General features: G+C 32.9%; 1 protein-coding gene across 1 annotated transcript in view; it reads right to left on the bottom strand.

Moving 5' to 3' along the window:
* Nucleotides 1-10,306: 10,306 nt before the first annotated feature.
* Nucleotides 10,307-25,095, bottom strand: part of LOC111085964 (CD9 antigen-like) — a 29,451-nt gene continuing 14,662 nt past the window's right edge. The window contains exons 2-7 of the mRNA XM_022386979.1: nt 22,513-22,710; nt 22,049-22,129; nt 21,349-21,444; nt 15,265-15,366; nt 12,771-12,854; nt 10,307-11,433 (exon numbers count right to left, since the gene is read on the bottom strand). Of these exons, the coding sequence (XP_022242687.1) occupies nt 11,365-11,433; nt 12,771-12,854; nt 15,265-15,366; nt 21,349-21,444; nt 22,049-22,129; nt 22,513-22,710 (630 nt within the window). The 3' untranslated portion in view covers nt 10,307-11,364. The remainder of the gene's footprint in view (nt 11,434-12,770; nt 12,855-15,264; nt 15,367-21,348; nt 21,445-22,048; nt 22,130-22,512; nt 22,711-25,095) is intronic.

Here is a 25,095-nt window from a genome sequence, read left to right as displayed (position 1 = left end):
AATAACTATTTGTAATAACCATTGTTGTAAATTGTATTATTGTTTGCATATTAAAATATATTTGTATTAAAAACTGTGTGTATCAATCTTGTTGGCAAATATCATAAATTGGATATATATCGGCACTTATTTAACTATTAAATCTAAATTACAATTTAACTCAGTTTTAGTCTATTTGAAATTGTAATACGTAACAACACCCTCAGGGTCCACTTAATATGGGTGCAAAATTTCAGGTTTCTAGTTTCTTTCTTCTTGGAGCCTTGGCAGTCACATCTCTTTTCTATGTGGTTTTTCGCTAGCTTGCCTCATAAAAAGATGCGTATGCGCACACGCACGTAGATAAGTAATAATACCCAAGTGTTAATCTTCAGGGTCCACTTAGTATAGTTGCAAAATTTCAGGTTTATAGTTTCTTTTCTCTTGGAGCTATGGTGGTCACACATACAGAGAAATGCATGGGTGCATGCACACATGTGCATGTTTGTCTGTCTGTGATTTCTATTTGTCATATAAGGAACTACGTCTTTTATCTGTAGTTTTTTGCTACCTTGCCTCATTAAAAAGATGCACATGTGTGCACGCATTTGGATAAGATAAATAATAATACCCAGGTGCACACCTTCATGGTCCATTTAGTATGGGTGCAATATTTTAGGTTTATAGGCTCTCTTCTTTTTGAGATGTGGCAGTTATATATTCTTTCTTATGTGGTTTTTCCGTACCTTACCTCATAAAAAGATGCGCACTCGCACACGCATGAGAATAAGTAATAATACCCTGGTGGACACCCTCAGGGCCCATTCAGTATGTGTGCAAAATATTTAGTTTCTGTGTTCTTTCCTCTTTGAGTTATGGTAGTCACACTCACACACACACACACAGAGACCCACAGACATGTCCTTTTATTATTATAGGTTACCACTGAATCATCCATAGGTAGGGCAGTCATGGATAATAAGATTACTGACTGAAAGAAAGTAGCAATACTTGTTTTCCAAGCTATTGATTGATGTTCACAGTACAATTAATGTACTACATTGTTTTATTTTGACATAATTATTTCACAGTTAAAATAGTTTGTTGATCATAAGATTAATGGGACTGAAAGAGTTTAGCCATCCTTACTTTCTAAGATATCGAGCAACATTTCACTAAAGCAGGCATCTGCCAGATATTGAATGATAGCTGCTTAATTTACAGCATATAGCCATGATGGTCATGTGGTTGAAATGGCAATGACTGAAATGTATTATAACCGTCTCTTTCAAAGCCACCGAGCGATTGTTTTAATGTGAAATATCATCTGACATACTAAGAGAATCATTCCTTCATAAAGCTGAGTGATGAAACTCTATGGAACATACTGCCTGCTGGTTCTCACTGTTATAAGCTACTGGAGCATGTGAAATTGTGTAATGGTGATATATGTATATAGTAATTTATGTATATGAATGTATAAATCTTACGTAAATGTTGTATTATATGAATGAATCAATTACATATAAAACACAACAGTAAGCAACATGTACACGGAGACAAAGGATGGGATATCAATGCTAAGATTTTGTAATATAAAGTTAATTGTAATGACTAACCTGACAGGTATTATTTTGAAGATACAGTGCATTTTTTAGTTTCAGTAATACTACTATGTGAGGGTTTTACTTTTCACACAGAAATATTAGTCTCGTAATTAATTTTCATGAAAGAGGTAAGAGTAACAAAGAAATTCATGCTACATCTGAAAGAAACACAGTGGTACCTGATGTTTTTTGTAAAGAGTAGTGCAAGTTATTGCAATTGGATCAAATGGAAATATTCATAGGTGAAATTATCAGTAGCATATAAAATGAACAGAAAGTAGCTTAGATATCATAACAAATATAAATCAGTGTTTTTTTTTGTGATAGAATATTTTAAATCATGCAGATTAAAATATATTAAATAAGCATACAATTTTTCCAAATACGTGCTTGGTACTATTTCTGTTAAAAGTAGAAATATGCATGAAAATGTAGGCTGTAAGTGTACTGGGGGAGGAAGAAAGTAACCCCTGCATAGTGAAAGCTTTGTAAGTTTCACCTAAACTAGCATTAAGCTTGTAATTGAAGGAACGTCCGTAAGGACGATGGATTCTCAGGGTCAAAAGTAAGGGCTGGCATCACTTAATGAGAGTCATCTCATGTGTGTAGAAACCAGTTGCACTCTCGACACTCATTCATTCCTGTTGTAACCAGATTCTAGCCATATGATAACTAGATGATAGGGAGATGAACGAGGCCAGGTTAGAAAGTATGCCACATTAAGGGTTGTCTGGCAAGGACAACAGATGGAAGCATGACTAAAGGTATTGGTCAATCAGAGCCTCAATGAAGTCTCTAGATCAGGAAGTTTACATGCATTAGGGATACATATTCTACACTAATATAGGGCGTGAATATGCACCAAGCGCATAGAAATATTGTTTGACCAATGTATGAGGTTATAATCCTGTCTCTAAAGGATTTTAGTGCAGATCCTGGTTGTAACTCAGCTGTTGTAGCCCTTTTCAACCTATGCATCTAGCTGAACTTTGGTGCAATTGGAATTCACCTGATATTATATTTTCAATCTAGGCTTTCACTGTTTAAATCTAGTTCTTGTCTACTCTTGCTATTTTTATATCTGACTAGCTGGTGGCTATCCTGCCTTGTTGGTTTTCTAATATATAAAACCTTTCTTTCCAACTAAATGATGAATTACCTCTTTGTTGATGGTCAGTAAGCCCAGAACTTTTTAATAGCGAAGGAAAGGATTATGTTGCTAAACCTTTGACTCTGGGAACTAGCTTGATGTTTATCATGGCTGAACCCATGGACAAAGATGTGTTGCTAGCCAGTGCATAGTACGTGGGAGAGCTTACTGCATCTGTCGAAAGAGTCTCCGAAGGCCGAACAGCCCCAATGGGAATGGTAGGTTCCACGGAAGTAAAGACTCTAATTGATGTACTTGTCACCAATGGAGCATCAACGACCACTTTGTCGACTCTGATCCATCATCTGACCACGTCACCCCTGCTGTTGCTGCCTATGTGGGAGTTAGTATCAGCTAAGTAATAATGAGACCTTCTCGTCAGATGTCCTGTCAGAGGGTGTGGCAATCACCACACACCACTGCTGCCAGATGTGTTCTCACCTGTTATGGACACATTACAGCCTTAAGCCCAATAAAATATTTCCTGAGCTTGGATATTCTCAAAGGTCATCCAGTATTCAGGTAGGTTACAGTTGGATAGGTCCTCATCTGCTGACAGGCACCACTGAAGTTCTGACTGCCCTGTCCATCAAGGGTCTAAGCCATCAAGAAAAGGGCATCAACAATGTTAGCAGGGCTTTCAAATAGGGGGATGGGTCATTGCCATTGAGGCGTAACCAACCAAGTGCCGTGGGAACAAGCCCAGTAAATGCCAAAGGTGAAGCTTCCATTAAACCACATAAGGTGGTGACCATCCATTCATGCTAGAAAAAATTCCTGTGTACAAGAGACAGTGGCAGGAGATGGCACCTGAATGGATCAATATTTGGGTTCTTTACAGCAGAGGAGAAGATTGACCGTGGGGTAATGTGACACCAAGAAAGCCTTAGTCAAATGCAGAAATGGCTTACAAACCACCATGGTTTTGAATAACTAAACAATAATGACACCAGAGAATCTGCTGGCAGCATTAAGATGAGAGAGAGGAAAACCTCACACTGACCTTAGGTGAGTTGTAGATTTTATATATTTCTTTCAGAATTTAAGAGTGTTGTATATTCTGTCTATATATATATTTATTTTATACACATATACACAACATGGCAATCCTTTAACATGTCTTTGTATTTTCACTTGCTAAATATGTAAATATATATGTATACATTCAAATTAAAGACATAGTTATTTTGAATGTGCTTTGCTCTTTTAAGGGAAAGGGTTTTATTTATATGTGTTGATTTTTAGTAAGGCAGCATTTTGTAATTTCGTACTTGTGAAAAGTTGATTCTGTGCTATGTTTTGATTAGGTGCATTTTGTTTATTGGGTGGGACTTTAAAAGGTTTATTTCATTAAAGTGATTTTTTTTTGTATGACATGATGTTAAAGAATTTTCTGCATAATATTTCTTTGTTAAAGGGTTTTCATTTTCTTTAGTTTTTGTACTTATGCTAGACTACCCCCACTAAGCTGGGTAGATAATCTTTGCTAAATAGTTTTTGCCTGAATATCAGAGTTTTCATTATTAAAAGGCTAATTTATTCTAGGGTTTGATTGTCATGTTTCTTTTGTTTAAGGGTATTTGATATATGTGAGTGTGAGTTGTTTTGATTTTTATGATAGGGTTTATTTTCGTACAATGTATTTTTATGTTAAGCGTTTTTACTGTATATATATATGTGTGTGCGTTAGATCATTATTTCATTGTTTAAGATTGTTCTTTCTATTGTATGCTAATTCTTATAAAGAAGTTTACATTATATCTGTTCATTATTGAAAGATATTGTAATGTAAGTATATATTTTTCGAACTATTGATGGTTTTATCATTATTATTTCGTTAGGCGGGGAATTACATTTTTTCTTAGTTAAAGGGTTTTGCTTTGCTGATGGCTGAGTAGTATTTCCGTTTAAAGTTTGTGCCTTCCACATACTGTGTGAGCATATACAGGAACAAGAGAAAAATAATACACCTCTAGAACATGTTGCAAACATTTTTCGTTTATTCTGAATCATTGTAGTTTTTGCATACCAGGTTGTCTAGAAAACAGTTAAGTTGACTTTATTTTGGTTAACTATGTTCCTTTGTTGTTTTCTAGAAATAATATCTGCTCTGTCCATGGGAGACGTTGCTGTAATACTACAAGTTGTGCAAGAAGGTCATGATACAAGAAGTTATAACCTGACTTACGCTGAATGAGAATGACTAGTCACGAGAAAAGTGCTAGTTGTTATGGGTAAATCCTACATTTCCCATTAAGTACGATTCATTAGATTTAAACAATATGGACAAGGAATGGCAAGATGTAAAGAGATCCACAGGAAAGAACATCAGTCATAAATTCACAGATCTAGTAGTACATAACTTTCCAGTGTTCTAACGCGTGTATGCACACTGTTTGTCCATTGATTTAAATCAAGATTGATTTAATTCAGTATAACACATCAAATATATTTTATTTATTTATGTTTGAACTCAGTTTAGTTAAATTCACACTCACTGCGAAATTTATTATGTCGTACCTCCCGTTATAAAGAGGACATACCTAATATTTTTGATGAAATCAGTTAACTGATATATATATAAATACATTCCTGTATCTAGATAGACTAATTGAACCTGATGATGACCAAACCTTGTCGAAACAGGGTTTCGTAATCATTCTGTACTCACTGTAACATTGCTAAGCTATATACACATTTATCATAAGTATTATTTTCTTAAAATATACATAGTCAAACATTCATAAACTGACTTCAAAATAGATATAATGAACTAACCATTTTTTGAGACTACATTTTGTTACTAATTTGAATCAACAAGAACTGCATAAACTGCTATTTGAAAAACGTTGTTTAAGGCCAAGATCCACAAAATGACTACCTGTGCATTGCCCACCATTGGGATACAACACAGCCTTTTAATGTTATAAGACCTCGAGCTAAGCCACTGGGACATGGGAGCTGAGAATGTGAATGACTGTCATATATATATATATATATATGTGTGTGTGTGTATGTTTGTATTTTTAATGCCTAATTACTAGTTAGTATCGCTCAATAACTGGATAATTTCGACATTTTATGATTTAATAATCAGTTGGTTTTGTTAAACCATTGGATAACTTTAACCCATGGGTAATTTAGTAATGTCTTTGTACTAATGAGTAACTTGGACGTTTTTATTTGGCTTAGTAATCACTTGTTTTTGCAGAAATACTGCATAATTTGAAGATATCGTGTAGTTTAGTATTACTCGACGTTTCTGTGTAATTCGAACGTTTTCAATGTTTTAGTAAGCAGTCGACGTTGATGAACTACTGAATAGCTTGAACTTTTTTGTAATAATGTAGTTAGTTGTTATCATTGAACTACTGGATAATTTGTACGTTTTATGGTTTAGTAATCAATTGGTATCACTGTACTACCGGATATCTTAAACATTTTCGCATTATTAAGTAAGTTCTTATCCCTGTTAAAAATGTGGATAAATTGAGAGTTAGTATTTACTTGATGCTTCTAAAACATTGGCTTAATCACACTACTTTTAAGGTTTAGCCTTCAGTTGTTGTTGCTGCATTTCTTGATAACTTGAACACTTAATGAATTATAGCCAGTTGGGGTTCCTAAACTACTGGTTAAAATGAACTTTTTATAGTTTAATAATTAGTCGGTATCGCTCAACTGATGCTTGCCTTCAATGTTGTTAATGGTTTGGTGAATGTTTGTAATCGGCGCTGTTGAATTGCTGGATATCTTGAACGCTTTATGGTTTATAATCCATAAGTATTACAAAACTACTGGATAACTCGAACGTTTTTTCTGGTGTACTAACCAGTTAACTTTGCTGTACTAATGGATAACTTGAAAATGTTGTTATAGTTTGATATTCAGTTATTGTTGTTACTCTACTGGATACCTCAAACGTTTTATGGAATAGTAGTTATTTGGTACCGCTGAACTACTGGATAACTTGGAAGTTTTTATTGTCTACTGACAGTTAGTTCGGGTTGTTCAGACACGGGCAGTTTGTTCGTGTTGCATACACGACATCAGTTGTATATTAGTCGGCTCTTGATGTTTAGTTCGTTTGCTGAAATACTGACAGTTAATTTGTGTTGTATAGCTAGTAGCTATTTTGTATTGTTCAATTTTTGATAGTTAGATCGTGTTGCTGAGATATTGGCAGATAGTTATTGTGTTTCACATTTCGATAGTTCGTGTTGCTCAGCTACTGATAGTTTGTGGTGCTCAGATATTGACAGATAGTGTTGCATAGTTAGTAGCAGTTTTGTATTGCAAAATTCTTGACAGTTCGTGCTACTGAGATAATGACTGCTACTTTGTGTTCCCAAATTCTGATAATGTTGCTCATCGACAAAATATCTTGCCCCCCAGTGGCACAGCGGTGTGTCTGCGGACTTATACTGCTAGAAACCGGGTGGGTAGAGCACAGATAGTCCTTTGTGTATCATTGTGCTTAATAACAAACAACAACGTGAACAGAATATCTTATTTCTTTCTTTTAAGTTTCATGCTCCAGGCCCCCTAGTGGCACAGCTGTATGTCTGCGGACTTACAACGCTAGAATCCTGGTTTCAATACCCGTGGGGGCAGAGCACAGATTGCCCATTGTGTAGCTTTGTGCTTAGTTCCAAACAAACAAACAAACAATTATATTCCAGTTCTTGTATATCCTAGATCTGTTGGGTAAATTATACCTTTTTTTTAACTTGTTATTAGCTCGTTTCGCTGACTGACTGTATCTCGTTTTGGACATCATTTATTACACGTTGTTAAGCTACTGGGTATTGATTAGGCTCTTATATGGTATGTACATGTCGTTGAGATACCGAGTATTGATTAGATTATCTTATAGTCAGTTCATGCTATTCAGTAAATGAGTAATCTATGAAATTCTTATATAGTTTCGTCATGCTGTTGAGCTATTGGGTAATGTATAAGGTTCTTGTAGGTTGTATGGATTAGCCATTCCGTTGAACTACTGGATAATGTAAAAGGTGTTTGAATGGTCTAGTTATGCCGTTCAGTAAATGGGCAATGTTTAAGGTTCTCGTATAGTCTAGTTATGTTGTTAAGTAAATGTGTAAGATGTAAGGTTTATGTATGATGTAGTTACGTTGTTGAGTATATGGGTCATGTGTAAGGTTTCTGTATGGTCCAGTCATGCTATTTGAGTAAAGGATAATGTATGAGGTTCTCTTATAGTCTAGTCATACTGTTGAGTAACAAGGTAACTGAGTTTAGTAATTTGTTGTTATTTCCTTGAGGAAAATTAAGTCACATTCAATAATAATAACAGTGCTAAATTTGCATCATTATAATGCGATACAAGAATTGTAGGTTAAGACATTTTCCTCGTAACATTTCGTGAAGTGTCGGTCATTATTACAGCTGAGGAGGTGCAGCAATTTATTAGATAGTATTTGTCACAAAAATATTTTGTTATATAAGTACATGTGGGTGTAGGAAGGAACAAGAAGTTATACTTTTCAACTTGAGAGCTTATGTTTAGGAAATATCATTGCGAAAACTTAATACAAAATTTGAAGTGTTTGCATTTGTGATCAGTTACTAAATACTTTCCCATTACAACTCGGCTTGCTGGATCGTATCCAACACGAGCTAGTCAGCATATGTTGACAGCACGAGGTTTGAAACAGAATACTAGACCGAAAACATCTTAATAAAGGAACTCTTTAGCCTGATTAAAAATGAAAACAAAACATTCTGTTGGTGTAGAAACTGAGTAAAGTGCTAAGATAACGACTAAGTTCTTCTGGATTTTTAAGCGAATGTTTTTTAGTTTATTCTAAGTCTGAAAACAAAAATAGAATGAAACCATCTGAAACTCTGTCCCATTATGCCACTCCACTTGTCTGTAAGAAGTAGCAAGAAACGATACTCAGCGATCAGACCTTTAGACTCAGACTCCATGGTTCCTGTATTCTTGATAGTGCAGGTATAGTTTGCCATGTCTTGTAATCACAAAAAAAGCAAAGTTTAGTCTATCACCGGAATGTTTGTTTTTAATATAAATTTAAACACCAAAATAAATGACTATTTTTAAAAATGGTTAATTTACACTTTGAAATTATACGTTTATTGACAGTTACAAACTTTACATTCTCATTTTCAGAAACTTGGACAGTACAGCATTATTTAACCTAACTGAAGGGATCTTTTCTCGTGTGAAGGTTTATTACCTATAGCAATACTTTAAAATTAAATGAACGTAATGTTTTATATTTAGGTGGACAAAATCCCTTTTTATATATATTTAATTGTATTCTATTCTAAAATCTTTTTATTTTTCTGTGATGTAGATAAGTAAAAGGAAGATGGCAATTATTGGTACAATGAAACAAATATTTGGTATCACAGTTACCATCATCAGGTCTTGGAGTATAATGTTTATATAGTCTGTGTTTAGATGTTCTTGTTAAAAAATAAAATACTAATTTAAATTTCAGTATATTTTGGAAACTATTTACTGTAAGCATGCTATCACACCATGACTTCAACCATCTTTTAAGCTGGAAACTGTGTTTTATACGTATGCTTGACGTGCTATTAATATATATATATATACATACATATATATGAATATGTATACACACAAAGATAAAAGCGTTTAAAAGCAGTAGTGATGAATAGAGGTTATGCTCCTATAGTTGTTTATACAGTTTTCTTGAAAATGAACGAAAAACATTTAGAAATGAAATATTCCGATTCAATCTCATTAAAATCATATAAAAATAACTTTATTACCGTATCATTTTTCCAATCATTTCTCAGAAATTTGCACATTTCAATGAATACGCTATAAAATAGTTTTCATTCTTCAAACAGAATCCTCAATGATTTGCAACCATATAAATTTAAGAGCCCTAAAATAACGAAGAGAAAGATGAAATTTATACAGTCAGTTGTAGTTTGGTAAAACCTAAGTTGGACAAACAGGAAGGAAATTAATAATAAGATAAAAGGAATATAAAAATGGTGTAAAATACGGTAATACTTTATCCTCAGCTACAGTTGAATCTTTTCTGGAATTGTAAGAGTAAATATGATTGGAAAAAATGTGGAAATAGTAAGATGCACACAAACAAACATGGAAATGTAAGAGAAATAACTTCATATTTCACAACAGATCTGCGTCTACAAGCTGAGATAGTGAACCAATTAATGTTTCGTCCTGGAGAAACTGTTTATCTTGAGAAATGTGTCAGAATATTTTCAGTTCCACTTCCTACCCCACTTGTCAGTTCAATTAAACTTGTCCATGTAACAATTGAAGTTGAAATATACACTACGTAAACAATATAACCACAGCCACGATTATGGTTACAGTTTTACCAAAACTGATCGGCTTTACATAATGCTTTATAATTCATTCATCGACCTTTTTATTTTCTATTTATTTATGTATTGTATATTGTATTTATGGCAAAGCTACTAAGACTAGCTGCCACCGTCCTTAATTTTAAACTACTGACCAGAAGGAAGGCAGCCAGTAAGCAGCGTTCTACCCAAAGTCCCAAACTCCTAATTTTAGGGTACTGGCTGTTATCCTTATAATGCACCCATAGCTTAATGTGCAGAGAATATTTTTCATGCTATCGCATGGATTGGAATCTGGCTCGATATCTTAGAAATCCAGAGCTTTGCAACAGGACCAGCCCGCGACTTAATATTGGTTGAAAATGTTAATTTCTTTTTTCATTTTCTACATGTTTTGACAAAGAACTTGCGTCATGATGTTCCAAAGGCTTATATCAATTTCACTGAATAAAGTATGTGATATTTGATAATGTATTGTGGTTTCTATTTCTTTGTGGTACCTCTTACTTTGCACATATAAACATGATCACTCCTAGATTTTGACAAAAGTCGGACTTTTATTGAATATTACAAAGAAAGAAAAAAAAACGATTTCGTAACTAATACCTTTTTAATCCTCTTTTAAGAAGAAAATACGTGGTATCATTTTAAAGAAAATTCCATTAAAGGACATAATGTGAAATAAACATTACATTATACAATGTAATATATGGAAATAATAAACAATTCTCTCCAAAAATACATCAAAATTACAAGAGCAAGAGAAACAACGACAGCCTTTCAATATAAAATGAAACATTGTTTATTTAAATCATACCCCTAATATTTCTGTCCACCTCTTTTATTTCTGATTGATTTAATGATTCGCTAAACTTCTATTCTGAATCTCAAAATATTATACATGAAATGTGGGTGAGTTATGCGAACAGCACATCTAAACAACATTAAGGAAATAGAAGTTTTCTTTTTTAACTGTGTTTAGAGTATGTTTCGTTTTTAACGTGAAAATTTAAAGCGATTAATTATTTGTCATCGTGATATAACTGAAATACAAATTATCAGTCTTATGTAACCATAACCATCTTTAAAGGTGAATTAAAACAAAGGGCACAAAAGTGAACACGACTGACGATGAACAGCAATACTAAGTTTTAAGTGTGTATACCTTTAAGGTATGAATGGGATCATGGTATTACTCAGTATTTGAGACCATTAAATAGGCCATTTTGGTTTACATTGATTTGATGCAAATATGTAGAATTAAGTTCAAAAGTCTTTCATTGAATCGTTCTTCAAGGCACAGAACAAACAAACGGAGAATAGTAAACAGGCGATCTGAAAAAGAAAATTTGAATAGTGCATTAACCTTTTAAACCTATGATCATAAACAGAAAACTATACATTTAGGGAATTTAACTCCAGCAATAAATATAGATATAGGAATAACTGAAATATGAAAGGTAAAATCGGGTTAATTGGGACGTATTTACGACTTTATGAATAAAAAGGTAATAGATCCAATTAAACTTAAACACTATATATACATGGAGGAGAAAATATAATTTTACTAGGAATTGACAATTAGTTCAACTAGCTAAAGTGCTACAGAGTGCCATAATATACCGTTGATTTTGAATTAATTATAAATATCCAGTATGCACTGTTTTTCAAGTATGCTCCGGTATGGACTGTAATTCATTTCTTTCCGGTATGGAATGTAAGTTAAGTTTGGTCCAGTATGAACTGTAATTCAACTCTTCACTGGTAAGAACTATAACTCATCTTTGCTTCGGAATGATCTATAATTGAACTATGAAATATAATTCAAAACTTCTCCAGCGTGAACTATGTTCAGTATGAAATACTGTTTATAAAACAAATTTGACAAGATTTTTTGCTTTGTTTCGGGTATCTGATTTCATATATGATTTATTTGCTTGTGATGATGTTACACTTTATTGCTATATAGGCGAAAACGATCATTATTGACCAGGACAAAATTACAAATATTTATGCATTGATAAAAGGTTACAGATCTTTATATTTTGTTTGTTTGTTGAATTCTGCACAAATTCTGCGCTAACTATCCCTAATATAGAAATAATAGACTAGAGGGTAGGCAATCAACCACTGTCAACTCTTGTGCTACTCTTTACCAACCAAAAGGTAGAATTGGCTGTCCCATTATAATTTTCCTATGGCTGAAAGGGCGAACATGTTCGATGATGGAATTCTAGCCTAAGACCCACGGACTGCGAATCTAGTACTTCTAAACATCAAGACAAGTCTTTTTTATTTTGTTTGAATAATCATACTTTTGAATGAAAAAATATATACATTAATATATATACATAATTATAAATTCTTACTCTTCAGTAAATAAATAAATAATAATAATACTATCCTCTCACATAAATATTCGAAGTCATGAATGAAGAAAGAGCTTGAATTGACAGAGACTGATAATTCATAGAAACAGAGATCATCTTGAAAAATACACCCGAATATTGATGGAAAATTCTGAGAAGCAAATGACAGAATTTTAGAAAGCATGACCAAATGAAATGATAAAGGCATTAATATTAAGTTTATGCCGATGGATATATCTTGAGTTTATTTTTGCTTTCTTGTGAATGCAATTCAAACATTTAAATCTTCACGGTTTAACGTACCTGGATAAGCGTTAGGCCTACTGCCAGACCTCCTATAATTCCTCCCTTAGAGGCGAGATACCGACGAAGGTTTTCACCACAACCCTGTCGAAAGTGGAACGAACATGAATTAAGAAAACGTTGCCACCTTATCTAACGTAACATGAAGAAGCTTTATTAAAAAAAAAACACTGAAAATGTCTAAAAATGTTTTCATTTAAATTCCAAGTGAAAAGCCAAATAATAAACGATAACTACAAGCTAATGGTTAAATATTTTCGAAAACGAGAAAAAGTTTGGTTGTTTTAGATCAAAGCTACACTGGGCTATCTGCTGTGTATACCACGGATATTAGTAAAGTAAGTCTGTAAACTTACTGCTGTCCCACCGGAAGGCACGAGAAAAATAAAAGTAACATCTTTGTAAGGAGATACTTGTAAAGCGATGTACACTTACTTATAAAAATTCCATTAAACCTGACATAACTACTAAAAACATATATTATTTTTACTCCCCAGACAAATCACATACACGTGTATATATTCTGTTTCCAGTTGATTCCTTTCTGACTTTGTGGTCAGGAAATTTTACTTTTTCGTTTTCATGAGAACTGAATACGTAATCTTTTTTATTATTATTTTGCAAAATATGTTGCATTTACACTTCGTTATATTTGGTTTGAAAGTTCGAGGAAATTATTAGGAGAAAAAAAGACTTTGAATCATATAGATGTAAATATTATAAGAATGTCTGTTTATAATCAAAGTATTCAAATGAATCATAGGATTTTCTGTTTCTAATCTATTGTGTTCATGTGAATATTCAATTGCATACTCTGAACATCAAGGAGTACATTCTGTTTAAGATCCATTGTATCATAGAGTGGGTAGACTCTATATGTAGGGATGGCCAAGGTACTCAATAAGCACAATATCAATATGCACGCTAAAAAATGAACAAAGACAGAGAGTTTTACTTTAAAAGATGATTCTCACTTACTTTCATTTGTTTCTCTGCTCAACAATCAAAAAACAAGGCAAGAAACCATCGCTTAGATACCAAACCGGAAAGTGACCATCCCTCTAAATTGTTAATCTTTCTTCTTCTTGTTTCAGTCGAGATAACTCTACAACTACTTTATCATTAACGTCAGTTTAAACCTAAATCCACTCAATGTGTTCCTGGGCATGCACGATGTTATCGCTTAGTTGTAATGACTAGTAGTAATTAAAAAAAAGTCTAGTGTAAATGATGTTATCATCATCCCTTGAAGTTGGCTTTTTTACAGAAATGTGGTGTTCCTTTAAAAAGCTTAAGTACAGGGTGAAATACGAATTACCAGCCAATAATAGATGAACATTAGATGACTCTAACGTTGTGAATACTCAAAGCTTTGTACACTATACGATTGATGTCTTTAGGAAGCGAAAACCTATATTATTTATGAAGTGGAGGAGTAAAAAAATTATATACACAGTATATTTCACCAAACAAGTAATAAAAACATTTTGTTAAATGTAAATTGATGTAAGGATGGCAGTGCGAAAAAGAATTCAAACAACAAAATAGGGATGATACAGCTATACATATATCATCCTTACATGACCTTCAATATTAATTTAATGTTACACTGTAAAATATATACTTGAATTCAATATTACTGCAGTTGGAAGTTATAGATTCTTGACTGTTGGTATGCAGTTTGTTTATCATGATATCATGGTCATGTCAAGGTAGGACTCAAAGTAATGTAACTAAGAGCCTAGGAATTACGTACAAGGAAAACCAAGTTGAGTCAAAACATGTCTTGATTATTACAAACTATTAAAGACTCTCGCTACGAGATCGAATTGACAGACTTCGTAACTGTTTTGTACTCATGCATTTTACAGTGTAACGTAAAATTTTGATATTAAAAGTCATGTAGGGATGATCTATCTATCCGTGTATTCTTGTTTGCATTCCCTTGGAATTATCATCCCTAAATCATTTTACATTTACAACATGTTTTTCATCATGTGAAATTTTAGCTGTGTAATCCCTGAGCTAGATTATGTTAATAGTTTTTTATGTTTATGTGAACCTTCAGCTGTGTAGTCCCGAAGCTAAAGTTATAGATTCTGTTTATTAACCATAAATCGTAAGGTGTGTTTGTACCAGAGCTAAAAGAGTAGATTCTGTTTATTATCCATGAACTTTCGGATGTATAACCAAGAAACTGAACGAGTATATTCTATATTGGGTTTACGCAAATCTTCAGGTGTGTAACACCGGAGCTGAAAGAGTAAATTATGTCTATAATCCATTGTGTTCACATGAATTTTCAGATGTGTAACACTTGAGAAAAAAGTAGGTTTACGTGATTTTTCGGATGTTTAACCCTGGAGCTCAAGGAGAATATTATGTTTATAACTCATTATGTTCACGTGAATCCTCAGATGTTTAACCCCCAGCATCTTGGTTAATACACTTTTCAGTGTACATACTTATAATAATGAAGTATTTAACTTCTTACCCTGATGAAGACGTTGTTCGAGCGTTCGTCACTGCATGATTGAGGAATGGTCCAACCCTTGTCTCTGTAATCCAACATGGAAGTAGCCCCGCAACATTCAAGCTAAAGAACGAAATATAGTAACATCCCTTTTAAATATGCACATATAGAGCGCTTGAAGATGTAATATTCTAACCAGAAAACGTATAAACAAAGCATTTGATTCACATCCAAAATCTGATCGATAGTTCTATTACTAGATTGTAAAGTTGTTTATTGCATCAGGCTTAGCTGTTGACTACTGAATTTAAGTCTGGTAAAATTGTTTTATGAATTCGATTGCAATTTGAAGTACAACAAAATTATGGACAAATACTAATGATAATTTATAATATAATAATAATTTCTCATTTACATGTAGAAGACATATATTTGAAAAATATGAATGAAATAATATTAAATTAAAAATCAGAAGAAAATTAACAGTTGAAATTTAGTAACTATTATCAAGTAAACAAAAACCATTGTTTTTTAAATATATAAATTTTTAAAGAATTATGTACACTGAAACAGTATGCAACTTACATGTTGTTTCAGGCCAAGGCTACACAGTGAGCTATCTGCGCTCTGCTCTCTCCATCGCGGGGAAACCCCGAATTTTAGTACTGTAAATCCGTAAACCTACCGTTGACCCATTGGAGCAGGGTTGAGGGGGCAGTAATTTATTTACTGCTGTTACACTCATAAACAGGATAACTAGATTTCTTTTAAAATAAGTTCACAGAAAGAAGTTAAATGTAAAAATTTTATTGCAAAATATCTAGTTTTTTACCATTTAGAGCAGGACATGGTCTAATGTTTAACGTACCGGAGGGTTCATAGTTTATGTGCCATTGCCACAAAAAGAGAAAATAAAAAAATGCCCTTCGCACTTTGCGGCCATGGATGAGTTATAAAAGAGACTCAGATCCCGTTATTCGATTAGAGTAGCTTGATAGTTGGCGTTGAGTGCTGTTGATCAGTTGCACTCTCTTTAATCTATATGTTGAAAATTAGAAACGGTTAGCGCAGATAAAATTTGTTCAGCTTTGCCCAAATTTCCTGAACACTCAACCAGCCAGTCATTTTATTTTTTGTTTGTTTGAATTTATGCACAAAGCTACACAATGGGATATCTGTCCTCTGCCCACCACGAGTATCGAAACCTAGTTTCTAGCGTTGTAAGTCCGCAGACATAATGCTGTGCCAGTGAGGAGCACCAACCATTTTAACTACGTAACAAGTGAGATATTGTTTTTCACAGCAATAATGTCCTTTTGTTTAAAAAAAATATTGTTGACAAGATTTTAAGAGTGAAAATGTTATATTGTTCAGGAATATATTCAATTCCTTTAGAAGAGTTTAAGAGAAAAAAATTCTACATTATTCAGGAATATATTTAATTATTTTACAATATTTTAAACAACATTGCTATATTGTTGAAAAACGTATTTAATTTCTTTTCAATATTTTTAGAACAACACTGTATGGAATATTTCCCAAGAACATGCCTAATTCCTTTATAAGATTTTAAGAGCAACACTGTAATATCATTAATTCTTTTTTTACAAAAATATTTTATCTGGGTGAACACTTAGTGATTTTGTGAAACTATATAAAGAAACAGTGCTAATTTATCCCAGCAAAAAATATAATTCCTTTATCAGCTTTTTGAAAGCAAAAAAACGCTAAATCGTTCATGCAAAAGTATATTTTCCTAATAAGAATTTTAATACAACAATTCCAGTTTACCTAGGTAGGAGTTTAATTCCCTTAGAGAGTTTACTTAATTACAAATACTTTATTTAAAATATATTTTGAAAAAAACATATTATTTTATCACTATAATTTTAAACTTACTTAAAAGGACGTTAAAGAACTGTTGTTGTTTTTTTTTCAGAGCAAAAGCTATACAATGGGTTATTTGCTTTAGGTCCACAGCGGGCAATCGAACCCCAGATTTAAGTTGTAAGTTCTTAAAGTTATCGTTGATCCTCGAGGAATAATTTTAAAGGAACACCAACAAAGATTAACATCCGTTTCTTCTTAAGAACTTGTAGATCAGTAGTTCTACATTTTATAGAGGTGAAAGTGTAATTCCTTTAGAATGTTATTACAGAAAGAGTGATATTTTGTTAAATTTGCAAATTTTCACCATATTTACTACATTTTATAAACAGCGATTGAATTCTAGCAAAATCTTAATTGCTTTACCTGGTATATTTCAGCAGCAAATATATTTTATCAAGGTAAAAGCTTAGTTTCCTCAGAAGAGTTTTTAAGCAGCATTACTGTTTCATCAAGATTATTGTTTAGCACTTTCACAAGGTTTTTAAAGCAACAATATTATTCCATTCTGATGAACTCTTGTTTTTTCTGGAGGATTCTTAGAATAATAATGTTGTTTTATTAAGATTAACATTAGTTTATTCACATAATGCTGTTTTATCGAGGTAAAAGCTTATTTCATTGATCAAGAGGCTGAGCATGGCCTAGTGATTCTCGTTCTGGATTGCGTATCCAAAGGTCCAAGGTTCGAACTACGATATGCCGCTGACACAGTCAACACTCTTAGTTGCGGGTCGTTATAACAGTGACAGCTAATCTTGCTATTCCTCTAAGAATAGCCTGCACTGGAAGTGTTTGCTGCTGACTGGTTGTTATACGAGGGATGTCCGTAAAGTTCGTAGGCTGACCTATAAAGAAAACACACACTGGTTCAACTATGATTTATTTTTCAACATAATCTTCTCCTAATGATCTTCTTGATCCTCAATCAATGACTGGACTGTATGTACGAGGTCATCATCACTGAAATATTCGACCTATTATAAAGATTTTAAGGTTAAGGAAGAGAAATGGTCACTTGGGTGTTTCCGTTGCAAATTTTGCAATTTTATCTTTCTGGGTGGAAGTGGTGAATCCACGTTTCATCCATAGCTACGAACCTATTAAAACCTTTGAAGTAGGCGTTGGATTTCCGTTTCTGCTCAGGTGACAACGTTTTTGGCACTAATCTTACTCATGCCGAAACTATCATTCTGAATGCATGCTACAGTACTTGTACTGATTCCCACTTCCCCTGCTAAATTTCTAATGGTAATTCTTCTATCATATATAACTAAATCATAAACTTTATCTACAATTTCTCGGATCATCTTCACATGATAGTCTAACAAGCTTAAACTCAACACACAACTTTCTCACTGTTAACTATGCCGGAGCACCCTCTACTAATGTTGCTTCCATGTCCTGATGGATTTCTTGCGGTATTTTGTTTTTCTTTTTAACAGAGTATTTGATCACGACACGAAATTCGTTCTTAACCATGCCGCTTAACACTGCTCACATCTTTCCTTTAAAAGTCCACAACGCACAAAATAAACTCGTTAAGTTATGTGTTACGTGTTATTTACTCATAAAAAAAAGTTCAAACTTAATATTTATCAGAAAAAATCACACATTCCTGTTTTATTTAGGTCGAGCCACGAACTTGTCGGACAACCCTCGTACTAGTGATCACAAGTTCTAAATTATGAATGGTTGAACCTAAACCTTAGGTCTCTGACATACTATTTAGCTGGCGTGTCGTAAAAGGCGCTGTTCAGGCTGAAAATATCACACATTTTACAAGGTTTTGTGGTTTTTTATCAAGGTTAAATTTATTTCTTAGAAAACACAATATTACTCTATTTTATCTAAATGCTTGATTCTTTCCCAACCCTTCTCCAGTGGGTCAGCGGTAAGATAACAGACTTACAATGCTAAAATCCGGGATTTAATTCATCGTGATTATCAGAGCGCAGACAGCCCATTGTACAGCTTTGCGCTTAAATGACAACGATAATCTTCACAACATTTTTAAAAGTAACAATGACATTTTTATTCAGTAAGAGCTTAATTTCTTCGAGATTTGCTTTCGAAAGAATGCTGCTATTTTATCCACTTATCCAAGAGATTTTGTAGAGCAAAAGTGCTAATTCTTCAGCAACAATAGCATTTCATTCATAGAAGACATATTTGTTATTTCATTTTATGTTTTGAGTATCAACGCTGTTTTTAAAAATATATCTAGTTCTTTACAAAACGTTTTACAGCCAAGATACTTTATTGTTTTCATTAGAGTTTAGATCCTTTACAATTGCTTAGAACGATTATGTTAGTTCATGTGGGCAGGATGAAGCCAAGTAGTTAAAGTGCCGGGCTGTGAATCCGAATGCCCATATTTTACATTCCGTTACATGGTTATAACAATAATAAAATCGCGTTCGGCACGGTGGGACCAAGGATGCGTTACAAAAGTGACTGTTAGGCCTCACTACTAAATTAAAATTGCTGAGAGTTGACGAGAGGTGCTGTTGATAGCTGTCTTTTTTGTACTCTAATGGCCTCCCAGTGGCTCAGTGCTAAGCTGGCGGGTTTGTAACGTTAAAAATCAAAGTTCGATACCACGATGGCCATAGCTAGATAGCTTATTTTGTACAAATTAGTCTATCAATACAAAACTAGGAATGGCTAGCGCAGATATTTCTTGTTTCGTTTTGTAGCGAATATCTGAAGGAAACAAACAAACTAGTGTATTGGGGTGATTTTAGTTCCTTTGTTATATTTTGTAATTCCAGTAATAATTATTTTTGCTTTATTTACTAAGTTGTAGAGTAATATTTTTAATACAGAAACTTTTAGCCACCTTTTGAGCAGTAATATTATTTTATCCATATAATTTGAATACCTTTATACTCCATTTATCAATAATAAGTTTATCTATTTTATCATATGTATCGTGTTTTTAGTTGTTTTTCACTTTGGAACTATATTTATATAAGATTTGAAGTACGTCTTCAAACCGATATAACTCAGTAACAAGTGGTGAATCAAATGGTAGATTGACCTTCATATTTATTTCTAAGATCTTAATCAGTTGTCTTATGGATAATTTAGAAGAATAACTTCATAGCATCAACGCTACATATGTTTAAATCCTACATAAATGTAGTTTCATAGTGATAAATAGAAGATGACTAAAAACAGCGTACATATAATATACAGTTCATCATTATAAAACATTACTCTCGTTTTTTTTGCCACAGGTTAATAACGAGGGGTGGAAAGTTAAGTGATGAATTTAAAGATAGTTTGGACATCATATTTATTGTGATATTATTTACCATATTTTAGAACAATAATATTATTGTTATTCAAATTCGATGACGAGGAACCCACTTTGAGACTAATAATGGTTAGTGACGGCTTGAATGGGTAATGAAGAGTACCTGATGATGACAAAACCTTGTCGAAACGTTGGACATTTGCTGTTATGTTAAACTTATATTAAAGTTTTCTTCATTACCCATTCAAGCCGTCTCCAGCCATTATTATTATTGTTATTGTTCCCAGGTAAACTAATATTCTATTGCGTTTTTAAAGAAACTATGCAACTTGTTCTATGCAGTTTTTATTATTTTACTACATTTTTCATTCATAATACTATTTATCCAGACTTAAATTAAACCTTTTTATGGTTTTAATGGAAATAGTATTTTATATTCCACTTAAATTTTGTTTTGTTTACATTATTTTTAGAATGACAATTCTATTCAACTGAGGTAGAAGCACAACAAGAATATTTGATTCAGACAGAAGCCATATCTTTTATAGAAGTTTCAAAGCAACATTTCTATGTTATATGGGAAATAACTGAAATTTTTTCAAAGAGTAAGGCAAATGAAAAAATATGAATACATTTTGAGCATTTATTACCATAAATAAATGTCTAAGTTATTTTATTTAATTGAGATTTTTCATCGAGGTTTAAATTCTTTTGGATTTCATCTGTATGTTTATTTTGAAGATTGATCCTAGTTTAAACGAAGAAACCGAAGTGTGCTTAAAATTATAATGTTTAATTGTAACAGCTTATTCTAATTTTATATCTATTTTACAATATAGTAAAGGGGTATCATTGATACAGTCTACTTGAATAATTGCCTCAGAAGACAAAGAAAAAAGTGTCGTTAAAGGAGAAAGAAGCAGTACTGGTTTGATGTAAATAAAATTCAACCTTACGTGTATTTGCATCAAATCCATGAAACGACGAGCATTCTCATCATATTGCTGTCTCTCCATCTCGGCTGCGATGTGCTCTGTCAGGAATTCTTGGAGCTAACAAGAGAAAATAAGTAAAGGTGCCCCAGTTCGTACAACTTAAGAAAATTAAAGGTTTTAGTGTAAGCGGTTCAGACCATTATCTCATTTAGCATATAAATTCAAGACAGTACAGTTTGGCTTATGAAACTGTTTCAAACCACTTCTATGAAACGTTACTTATTAATATTAAAATCCTCCCTTCCCATTATGGGATTCCAATACTGTGCATAATTCATCATAATTTGCAACTAAATAAGGCTATATCCACAAGTATTCATTCTATTGTAAAGTATTATTACTTTAATTATATATATACATATATATATATATATGTGTAATTTATTTATTCGAGGAATATTTTCCTAGTGATAACGATTTTTACATACAATCTAATAATTGAAATTGTAGCCCGAGATAAACTTTAAAACAAAGACTAGACATTTTGTAAGTGTACCTTAATTATAACCTATAGACATTTCTTTACTACTGTATTTATATGAAGTTGAATTTCATGAATATTAAAAAACGAGTAAAATTATCTGAATTATATTAATATTTATTACGTTTTGTGGTAAAGTTGTAAAACTGTACTTAAGAAACTTCATATCATGATTGTTACCTTGTCTCCACTTGCAGCCCTCCAAACCAATCCGGCAGCAGCCATTTCCAGTATTACCATCACAAACATGATGATGAAGTACTGCCAAAACATTTATATATATTAACCACATGTTTATTTACGATTATATGATATATAATATTTAACTTAATATTTAACAATTTACTTTGAAATAGCAGCCCCAATTGAAGGCATTTCAGAGTTTAATCTATCAGCTTTACATGTATGTGTTAAAGGTTTCAAGGTATGTTTTTAAAGCCTACTATTCCCACCGTTATTCAGCCCAGTATTATTGACATGCTATGTAGACAAAATTACAAATCAATATCATTTACAATTTTATTAATTTCTCTGAAAATAAGACTATTTTTGTGTTTCAAAGTTGGTTTCTCACTAAAGATCATAGGGTGACCATGAAAATTTTGAATTCTAGAAACATATTTAAAAGTCGATAAAACTATTACTGTTAGTAGCAGGCAAGGACTTTCTGTTGCAGCTCCGCAACAACCAATAAAGCCGATGATGAGGAGAATGGCTCCCACAGCAATAACAATGTACGTAGCCTGGTAGTAGTTCTGAACAGGAAGATTGTTCTCGTATTCCCAGAAATCTTCATCGGTTCGGATCCACACACCTAATCCAAAAAGAGCACCTCCAAGACACTGAAAATACCATAAATAAATTGAAGCTGTAATAATTTATAGCATGTAACGATTAGAAAAAAATAGCAATTTTTAATGGTATTAGTGAAGAATTTTTGTAATAACCAGATGTCGAATGATGATGACAAAACCTTGTCGAAACGTTGTACATTTGATGTTATGTTCAACTTATATTAACGTTTTTCTTCATTACCCATTCAAGCCGTCTCTAAGCATTATCAGATGTCGAATTAATGTTATACAACTATCATTGTATGCAAATACTCCTCTGTCACGTGACATGCTGCAACATATGTAGAATGAATTATGTTTGTCAAAATATACTGAAAGAGAATTCTATACTACAATATTAAAAAATATTCTAAAATCCAAACCAAGTACAATGAATTTACATGTATAAAGTTTATGTTTCAAAACTTTTCGTAGCTTTACTACTAATGTAACTATCAAATTGTTAACACCCATGTATTCCTTAATGTATTTTAAAATATACTATAATAATAGGAGTTTTCCACCATAGAAGCAGTTTTCTAAATTCAATGGTAATACACATATTTTGTCGATTGTTGAACGTTCATCTTACTTTAATAATCCCTTTTTTCTTTCATAATACGGCAGAATGCTGTATCGGAATAACATTATTAACTCATTACAAAACCAGATAATCCAGAGTGTTATACACATAGAAGACTTTTCAATAACACCAATAACAAAACCAGATAATCCGGGGTGTTATCCACATAGAAGACTTTTCAATAACACCATTAATTTACTACAAAACCAGATAATCCGAAGTGTTATCCACATAGAAGACTTTTCAATAACACCATTAATTTACCACAAAACTAGATAATCCGGAGTGTTATCTGCATTGGAAACTTTCCAATAACACCATTACCGGCCCCCCAGTGGCACAGCGGTATGTCTGCGGACTTACAACGCTAGAAACCGGGTTTCGATACCCGTGGTGGGCAGAGCACAGATAGCCCTTGTGTAGCTTTGTGCATAATTAAAAACAAACAAACACCATTACCTCACTACAAATCCAAGAATATTGCAACGTGTAACGATTAAATATAGCATTTCTTTTAATAGTAATTACATTTCTTTAGTATGTGAGGAAGTAGTACGCTTCTATAGTGTGTGATTTAAGAGAGTAGTACGTTCCTATCGTATATGGTCTGAGAGAGAGTAGTACGTTTCTATAGTGTGGGATTTGAGAGAGTTATACGTTCCTGTAGTATATGATTTGAAAGAGTAGAACGTTTCTATAGTGTGTTATTTGAGGGAATAGAATATTCCTGTAGCACATGGTTTGAGAGAATAGTTCTTTCAATAGCATATAATTTGAGTGAGTAGTAAGTACCTGTGATTTGAGTGAGCTGTATGTTCCTATACCTGTATGCAGATTACAGTAGTTGTTCAGGGAAAGTTTAAGGCAAACAGAGAACAGAAACTGCGTATAAAGAAAAGTCTATTGATCAATTTACTTCATCCTGGACTGAATGAGCGAACAGTGAAGTTCGTATATTATTAAACCTATGAGTGTTAGCGATGTGTTAACTATACATATAGAAACATAAAGCTCACTCAAATCACTGGAACATACAGCTCACTCAAATATGTGTTAACTATAGACATAGGAACATACAGCTCACTCAACCGACGTGTTAACTATAGACATAGGAACATACAGCTCACTCAACCGATGTGTTAACTATAGATTTTAAAACACACCTCAATTCAACTTTAGGATATACACGATGACTACTTGTGTAAGTGGTTTCTAACCAAAATAGACTGTTTACTTGCATATGACAGGACTAAGGATTTTTTTTTGTTTTAGCGACATTCCAATTAGGCGGAATGGAAAGATTTATCGTTTAATATAGTATTGAATAACATGATTTATAATGCCTGTGTGGAAAGGCATTTTTTTATTAAAAGTTTCTTGGTATTTTCTATCTCTTTATGAAAAAAAAACATATTTATTGATTAATGTATTAGGTTGTCAACAAATTCATGTCGCGTTTTGGAACACTTTCATTAACCACCCCCCAAAAACGTACATCACGTATAATAATTAAACGAACCACCTAAACGTCACGTTAGTGTCGCGTATATAATGTGTAAAGTTTAATATACTCTAATCTTTTATTGTGATGGCACTCGACGAGACACACATTCGGTATGTAATGCCGTTTGAATACAAGAAGGGAAACAATGCCTCTGTAGCCACAAAGAATATCAAAGAAGTTTATGGACATGTTTTGAACGTTCATAGTGTCAACGATGGTTCAGCAAATTTAGTTCAGGTGATTTTGGCCTTAAAAACTGTGATGGCAGGGACAGACATGTTGGAAATGATATTGATGCTCTGAAGAC

The sequence above is a fragment of the Limulus polyphemus genome, unplaced genomic scaffold (genome assembly GCF_000517525.1).
Source record: "Limulus polyphemus unplaced genomic scaffold, Limulus_polyphemus-2.1.2 Scaffold743, whole genome shotgun sequence".
Classification (NCBI taxonomy): Eukaryota; Metazoa; Arthropoda; class Merostomata; order Xiphosura; family Limulidae; genus Limulus; species Limulus polyphemus.
This window is presented reverse-complemented; position numbering and strand designations above follow the sequence as displayed.